The sequence below is a fragment of the Odontesthes bonariensis genome, chromosome 19 (assembly GCF_027942865.1).
Source record: "Odontesthes bonariensis isolate fOdoBon6 chromosome 19, fOdoBon6.hap1, whole genome shotgun sequence".
Lineage (NCBI taxonomy): Eukaryota > Metazoa > Chordata > Actinopteri > Atheriniformes > Atherinopsidae > Odontesthes > Odontesthes bonariensis.
The window spans coordinates 22,426,229-22,434,467 of record NC_134524.1 but is presented as its reverse complement, the minus strand read 5'-3'; the positions used below and the strand labels follow the sequence as shown (position 1 = coordinate 22,434,467).

Here is an 8,239-nt window from a genome sequence, read left to right as displayed (position 1 = left end):
AGCACATTTCTAATCATGTTGACCGCACAACTCTTTGACAGGACAAGCCACATTCACACAGCATGGAGTGTGTTTTTCTGTTACACACACACACGCGGTGGTGTTCGCCTGGCCAGGTTTCTGTGGCGCTCGAGCAGGCTGCATCCCAGCAGTCACCATATGGACGGACACTGAAGTCAGGACACAGAGAACGTGGAGGGAGAGAGGGAGCGTAACACAGAGGGATGAAGGAGGAGGAAGCAGATAGGAATCAATGTAAGGAATGAAAAGAGAATATTTACAGTAAATAATGGATGGAGAGAAGGGCGGAGAGGAGAAAGGTGACAAAAGGACAGGCTCGTGGGGGACAGATGGAGAGAATAGTTTATGATAAAGGAGAGAAAGTGAATTAGACTGGAAAATAAAACAAGAGAAGAAGGGGGCGGACTTGGATTGGGAGCATAAACAGATGGATGGATATAAATCGCATAGAGAGCACAAAAATAAAGGAATTTTTAGATAACTTTTTTTTTCCAATGTCAGCTTAAATATATATTTTTTTGCCTGGTGTTAATGGGCTGAGAATACCCGATACATTTTTGATCGGATCGTCTGTCAGATGTTACCAGTTACTGTTACCATTTTAGCATTGGGATGAGTCCTGATGCACAGACTTCCAGTACCAGTCCAAAGTTTAGACTCACCTGCATTCAAACATGCAAACTAACTGCATTATAGCTTTTTACATTTAAAGAAATCAGGCAAGTCAGAGGAAGTAGGTTGCTAAACTCACATCAATATTCCTGATTATTTCATAACTTTTAGAAAGGAGATTCAGTAGTTGGAACACGTTGGAATATGAAAGTAATCCAGTTACCCGTCAGAGTATCCAAAGGTACGCAGCATGAACTCTGATCACCCGAGTTTCTTTCTTCAAGTGCCACAAATTTAGAATAAATTTTAAGTTTGCCCACAAACTAGATGCCTCACCTACCTACACACACACTAAACTGTTTCATTTCATTCGATACATAATTCTTTACCTCATCAATTGCACTGGGGTTCAATGACTCAAGACAATTCAAGATCCTCTACAACATCTCCAGTTGCCCCTCGTGCTCCCATTATCAGCACAAACGACAACAACAACAGTGAGTGTTTTGTAAATAACAGTTTATTTGAAAACCAGGGGTCAGGCTGTCTTTTTCTGGCCAGTTTAGCTGCTGCCCTGTTTGGCGGCCAGCCTCTTGTCTCTCTCCTCGGCAATGGTCAGACGGATTCCCTTGCCTCTGGGCACGGACACCCATGGCTTGTTGCCCTGGAAACAAAAGGAGCAAAGATCAAACTGATTAGCAATGATAGAAGGGCTTCATGTTCAAACACAAAAGAGACTAAAAATGGAGCTTTTCTGTGAGATCATCTACTTGGACAGTTCTGCTTTCACATATTCTCTCATTCCATTTAAATGTAGATGCTGCTGGCTGGCCACATCCAGCCTGATACTGTTAAATAAACCACATTTGCCTAAAGAATGAATTTCTTCTTTAAGATTATTCAAAATAAAAAATGATTTGACTTAAATATATCTAATGTTGAACAGGTTTATTTAAAATGAAATATAAATGTGCACTCCATGGGGAAAACTAGGCAGAAATCCAGCTACATGTGATCTGTGTGTAACCTGTTCATCACCTTTTACTGAGCACTTTAATCCAGCTGGTGCATTAAATGACAAGGCTTTAAAGTTGGACATTTGTGGGTGGGTGGGAACTGTGGTGACGGAGCTCAGAACTTCTTAGAGGAATTGGTCGTTTATATTCATTGCTGATCATAACCAGTAACGTCATCATTGCTCCAAACGGGCCTGTTCTCTGAATCTCTTGTTCCAACTCTAAGCTAAAGATAAAATATATTAGGTAGTCTGACTTCTATCACTGCTCCAGACGGATGTTCTGTAAGCACAGCCCCACGCTGTGCACCCACTGACTCTAAAGTAGGACAGGGCTGCTCGGAATAAAACACGTCCTCACCTTGCCAATGACGAAGATGTTGGAGAGCCTGGTGGCAAAGCTGTTGCCTGTGCTGTCCTTGACGTGCACCACGTCAAAGGAGCCAGGGTGACGCTCCCTGTTGGTGATCACGCCGATACGCCCCAAGTTAGCGCCGCCGGTCACCATGCACAGGTTACCTGCGGGGGGGAGGATGCAAGTCAGGGACGTTCCTCAGTGAAACGAGTATAACCAGGAACCTGAGCGATCTGTGCCCAGTTGAACCTACCAGTATCAAACTTGATGAAATCTGTGATCTTGCCGGTGTCCAGGTCGATGCGGACTGTGTCGTTGACCTTGATGAGGGGGTCGGGGTAGCGGATGGTGCGGGCGTCATGGGTCACCAGGTGGGGGATTCCCTTGGTGCCGATGAGGATTTTCTTCACCTTGCACAGCTTGTACTACAAAGGGAAAGAAGGCGGGTCAGAGAATGTGCAACAACATGCCACGGGTGCCTCCATTTTACCTCAAATTACTTTAAAACCTCTAAATCAAGTCTGAGATTTAAATCAATTATGACACACAACAGTCAAAGTGACAAAGCATCGTGCTTTTCTCCTCTTCTTTTCAAGTGAGCAGTAGATCAGCATTTCAGAGAGTGCGAGCATATATATCTATATCACCATACTGTGCTCGAGTGGATCAGGAAGTACTGCAGCTTTGGATACATTTTTTTTTTAAGTTCTGCATGTGTTTAATTGTATCGTTGTGGTAAAAAAGAAGCAGAAATGCCCTCATTAACCCAATATTCTGTTTTTTTCCCCGATCATAAAAAGGTCAAACTGGCAGATAACGATCATACAGTGCAGATATCTGAAATATATAGCATAGTATTCAAGACATTGTATTTAAAGATGTCTTTTTCAGTGTCTTTCTAATTATTGTACAGAGTCCAGATAGAAATAAAAAGTTGTTTTCATTCCAGCTCAGTATCGTATCATAGTACAAATTGCCATCAGCTTTGTTAGTCACTTTTTCTGTTCAGACCAACTGGAAGGAACCGAACACCAACTAACGGAAACGGGTGCATTTAAAACTCGCACTGTGGCGTCGGACATCCCGTCACCAACACGACCCCCCGGCCCTGCATGCGTGTTGGACCCGGGACTATAAACGCTGCTCAGCGTTCAGAGCATGACGTGTTCTCGCCTTCCAAAATGACCAAATTCACAGCATCCATCAAGTGAGGAACAGCGGTCGCAATAACCAGGTGCAGCAGGACTATTTACTAAAGAAAATGATTTTCTTGGTAATCAGCAGAGCCAGTTCCAGCGCTCACCTTGGCCTCCTCAGCGGTGATGCGATGGACGGTGAAACGTCCCTTCACATCATAGATCAGACGGAAGTGCTCACCGGTCTTCTCGATGCTGATGACATCTGTGGGAACAGAAACAGGAAACACGTTACAATGGCTTCAGTAAACGTTGTACAGAAGTCAGCCCAACCAATAATGGCAGTGTGCACTTCAACCCGTTCCTTTTCAGCTCCCCAACACTGAAATAATGTGTTGAAAGACTGAAAACAGCAGAAATGATGAGCACAGAGTGAATGAATTTAAACCAAACACTAAAAAAAGGTTTGTGGTGTTCCAATTTGCACCACAATAAATCTACAAGCTACCTGTAGATTTTAGAAGAGCAAAACAAGTTTTAAGTAGTGCTAGTCCAGTTATATTCCAGTGAGTCGGTGGAGATCAGGTCATACAAAACATCCCTGGTGTGCCAACAAAATCCAGTCTCACAGCCGGACATCTTCACATGTTCAGGTGTGAAACTCATTCCAACACATCAGGTGTGGAGCTCAGTGCCTTCAACAACAGATGTCCAAGAAAAGGCCAGGCAACGTTTTCTCACAGTCGTACGGCAGATAACGGGACTCATTAATCAGTTCACAGAAAGCCGACGTGCTGTACCGAACAAAAAGGAAACGCTACCTTTCAACAGTCACACACACACCGACTGCTGGCAGTTTCCCGGTGTTCGGATATAAATACACAACTTCTGACCTGCGGCGAGGGCTTCCCTTGGATTTGCAAATTAAAATGCCACACCTCCATATGAGGCTGCTGAGGTGGAGGGGAAACTCACAGCAGCGGATTGTTTGTCTGACAAACACCGACAATACAACACATGACCCCGAGCTAAAAAACAAAGGCTACACTGGGGCATTCACACGAAACTGAACAACTTCCACCTCAAAGAGCTGGACCTGCCAGAATGAAGGCATTCATGAAAAAAAGGCCATGAAGGTTTGTTTTTTGAGCTGCACATCAACCTCGACACTGATCCAGATCTAAGCGTTTCCCAACCCCGGTCCCCAGGAACACCTGATTCAGATGAAAGAGTCTTTGTCATCAGAGCTTAAAGAGCCAACCCTTCATTATGAATCAGGTGTGTCGGAGCAGGGAAACATGCAGGGCCGTGTGCCTGAGGACCGGAGCTGGGAAACACTAGACTGATATCTCAACAGGGGATAGAAATGTTAGTTTTACATCCAAAAATCAGTCCAGGATTTTACTTCATGTGAATGAAGCAGATGTCTCGTCCAGCAAACCCTCCTGAAGATGCACGGATTGAGGAAATCTGGGCAGATGTTAATGACACTATGATGAGAGAGCTGACACCAGACACAGTTTGTATCATATATTATTCATTCAATGCCCTGGAAATAATTAACTCAACAGTTTTTAAGTATTTCAGCACATCACACCATCTTACAATGGGCACCAATTCATTCGTACTAATCTATCAAAAACTTTATTGCAGCCTTTCATCCAAAGATCAAAACACCCCTCTAAAGACTTACAATTACCCTGACAACTGCTCACATGGAAACCAACAAACCAATAAATGCTGTCGGTTTCAGGGCAAAGGAAATGCCAAACAAACACGACCCGTCTGATAAATAAACATCCATCACTTCTGTTGATTCATATCTGTGCATCCCTCAGCCGTCCCGCTCAAAATGGCTGCATCAAATGAACAAAAGCCGCATTCGGACAGAGCCGTTCTAAGAACGGTCCTCCTCGAATTTCGTTCTGATAACTGTCCTTCCCCAGCGGAACTGTTTCAGTCTGCATTCGCACATGAGTTGGGACCTGATAGGGACTGATGCGACGCAGCCGTCTGCGACAGCGGCGTGCTACTTTAGCGCCACATTCAACAACAAAACAAAACCCGGTAAAAGTCAGGAGAGAAGAAAAAAAACACCACAAAGAAGCTAACATGGAGAGCGGGGAAGCCACCGTGTTCATGGTCTGCATGATGGTTATATTAATCATGGACGATCACATCGGGCGTCTAACATCGAGGCTGGAACAGCACACAGAGAGTCAGGATTGAGCGCAGGCGATACTTTTTCGTTTCATGATGGAAGGAGAGCAGAGCGCCGCAGACAAAGGAGACCACGTGTAAGTTTAACTTATTAAACACGTGCCGGTTGTGTCCGTGTCGTATGAGGAAACATTTCAGCCGTGACAGCATGACATGAGGCGTAGCTACCGACCACCAAACACCTCCGTCAGATGTGTTCCTATAGAACCCAGAACAGACCCGACCTCGGAGAAGGAGCTAAAATGGTTACAGGAACTGAGGGCCATGGTCCCGAGTTCCTGTATGTGCGAACGCGGGAAAAAACTGCCCCGTTACTGAAAAGGTTATAGGAACTGCCAAAGGTTCCTACAGTGAGAATGCGGCTAAACATGAACTTTCTGAATCACACCGACGAGCAAGTGAAGCCCATTCCAGCCCTGACTCAACTCGACACCGGATGTCCCAGCCAAACGTTATGAAATGATGGCTTTGTGAGAGAACTATCTGCTTTCACACAAATCCAAGCAGTTATGGCATCTCAAACTACATAAACTTCACGACTGGAGCTCAGAACTTCTTAGAGGAATTGCTTGTGTATTTTCAGCTCATTGCTGATCAAAGCCACAAATTCATCACTGCTCCCGTCTTCATGGTCAAATCCGTAAACGTAATTTACAGACCTCCTCGTCCTCAAATCACGACCGTATACGCCCTTGTAGAGGCAGGACAACTACCAGCAAACCCCCTCTGAACCATCAGATCCTTAAAACTCACCCATGAATCCAGCAGGGTAGGTGATATCAGTGCGGACTTTGCCGTCGATCTTGATGAACCTCTGCATGCAGATCTTTTTCACCTCATCCCCTGTCAGGGCGTACTTCAGGCGGTTCCTCAGGAAGATGATGAGGGGCAGGCACTCCCTCAGCTTGTGGGGACCGGTGGAGGGACGAGGAGCCTGAGGAGGGGAGAGGCGTTAAAAGCGAGGACAGAAAAACGACTCCTTAAGGCTCCAACCTATCCTGAGAGCAGTTTAATTGCAGACAAATGATCCCTGTTGGCAAACATTTGTCTGCAAATAAACTGCAGACAAATGTTCGCCAACAGGGATAATTGATGACATAGCATTAACCAAAAGTTTGGTGATGAGCTGCTAAAGCTGAGCCACGGTATTAGCAGTACCTGGAGCACATTATACTGTGAGGTGACAACCACAGATGCATCTAAATACTGTTAACACTTTACCAAAAAGCCAAATAAGCCAATAAGCTTGCATTTATTCAACACTTTAAAATAAATCATGACTGTGCGATTGATATTGATGGGCTGTCTACTTACAAAAACTCCAGTGAGCTTGTCCAGCATCCAGTGCTTTGGCGCTGCGACGCGCTTCAGGTGCTTCTTCGGTCCTCTTGCCTGGAGGAGAGCGGAAAAGCCGGTGAGGTTAAGTGGAAAGCAACACAAATAGTGGTCTATGGCACGAAATGAAACCCAAGTTCTGTACATGCTGGGCGGATAACACGCCACTGTCCACCGAGGAGAAGTTTAGAATGGCACCGTTTTGCTAGCATGGCGCCGCTTCAATGGATTAGCATTGCCGGCTGCGGCCTAGTGGCGCTAGCGTTAGCACGTATTTCTCAGAAACATCTGACGCGTAATTTTTCCGTATAAAAGTCAAACTCTACATTGGGATTTACGTAACTAAAGCAACTCGTGCACTTCTACAGCGTTACTTCACATTCATCTTTCCTCTGCGTGCTAACAGTGATAGCCACAGACAAGCTAGCAAGCCATGGGTGATAAAAACCAAAGCGGGGCTAGGTCAACTTAAAATATGATTTAAAATCAAGAATCGGTGTTTTGAACTCCAATATACACGCCTGTTGTTGAACAATATGTAGTATTATAAAGTAGGACAGCTTCGTGTTTGATAGTACAACTGTAAAACGTGATGTTTAGTGATTATTTCAGAGAAGAATCGCGAGGAAGAACAGCTCACCATGTTGGAGTCTGCGGGGAAAAGGACCTCTTGGTTTCCGGTATGGAATGATATGGCCTTCGACGGCAGTACAGGAGGGACATAACTAATAAAAGTCGCAACCAAATTCGTACAAGCTTCATAAATTCTCTCCTGCCATGGTCTGCAAATAAGTAGTTTTATTGACTAGTTCACAAAAAAAAGTAAATAAAATACGTTAATTCGGTTGATACAAGAGCTACAAATAATACATTTGTGAAGGTATAAGAAAATTAACATGGAAGGATCAGTATAAACTGCAATAAATTAATTGTTAGTCAAAATGTGTGGAAAGAAAATAATAAATGCTATTATGTAGACAAATTAATTAAGAATGAGAGCCTCTTTAACCCCAAATATAATAAATAATAGTTATTTTTTTTAAATGTTTTACAGACTTCCTCTTTGTTGAGCCACTTCTATTATTTCATATAAGTGAATACAGTTTGAAATGGGATTATTTAAATACACGCCTTTAGTCGAAGTCAGTGTAAATGAATACCTCAAGAGTCAAATTTGCTCTGTGGTTCGTTTCTGCAGGGTATCGTCATCAATCCAGGAAAGCACCATATTCATGGTGTAAATGAGTGCCAGAAAATGCTGTTTAATGCTGGTAAATGAACTATTATTATTAATAATAACTTCTTATTGTTAACTTGTGGTATTAACTGTTTAAACTCGTATTATCACGTAGAGTAAGATAGCTGTTGTATTTCCACTGTATATCCCACGGTAATTCATCAAATTGCAGGAAATATTAGCGCTGCAGGCAGATCTCAGTCCTGTTCCCACTTCCGGAGATAACATTCCTCCTGGGACTGTGTCATCCTCTGCCAAAGGAGCTTAATCATTGCACACATGCCAACTCTCTCTGAAAGTATCTCTGA

General features: G+C 43.8%; 1 protein-coding gene and 2 non-coding genes across 5 annotated transcripts in view; all 3 read right to left on the bottom strand.

Annotated features, from left to right (window-relative positions):
- Window positions 1–1,135: 1,135 nt before the first annotated feature.
- rps4x (ribosomal protein S4 X-linked) overlaps window positions 1,136–8,239 on the bottom strand; it is a 346,107-nt gene continuing 339,003 nt past the window's right edge. For 2 of the 3 annotated variants that reach the window (XM_075451770.1, XM_075451771.1), the window contains exons 2-7: window positions 6,674–6,752; window positions 6,113–6,293; window positions 3,307–3,404; window positions 2,257–2,428; window positions 2,010–2,167; window positions 1,136–1,297 (exon numbers count right to left, since the gene is read on the bottom strand). In XM_075451770.1, coding sequence (XP_075307885.1) covers window positions 1,196–1,297; window positions 2,010–2,167; window positions 2,257–2,428; window positions 3,307–3,404; window positions 6,113–6,293; window positions 6,674–6,752 — 790 coding nt within the window. In that variant the 3' untranslated portion in view covers window positions 1,136–1,195. Of the gene's footprint in view, window positions 1,298–2,009; window positions 2,168–2,256; window positions 2,429–3,306; window positions 3,405–6,112; window positions 6,294–6,673; window positions 6,753–7,334; window positions 7,383–8,239 lie in introns of those variants that run through there. The other variant, XM_075451772.1, reaches the window with a different exon arrangement.
- On the bottom strand, window positions 1,761–1,832 carry LOC142369568 (small nucleolar RNA SNORD61). The gene has a single exon (XR_012767648.1). It is a non-coding gene; the product is annotated as a small nucleolar RNA SNORD61 (small nucleolar RNA).
- On the bottom strand, window positions 5,902–5,977 carry LOC142369567 (small nucleolar RNA SNORD61). The gene has a single exon (XR_012767647.1). It is a non-coding gene; the product is annotated as a small nucleolar RNA SNORD61 (small nucleolar RNA).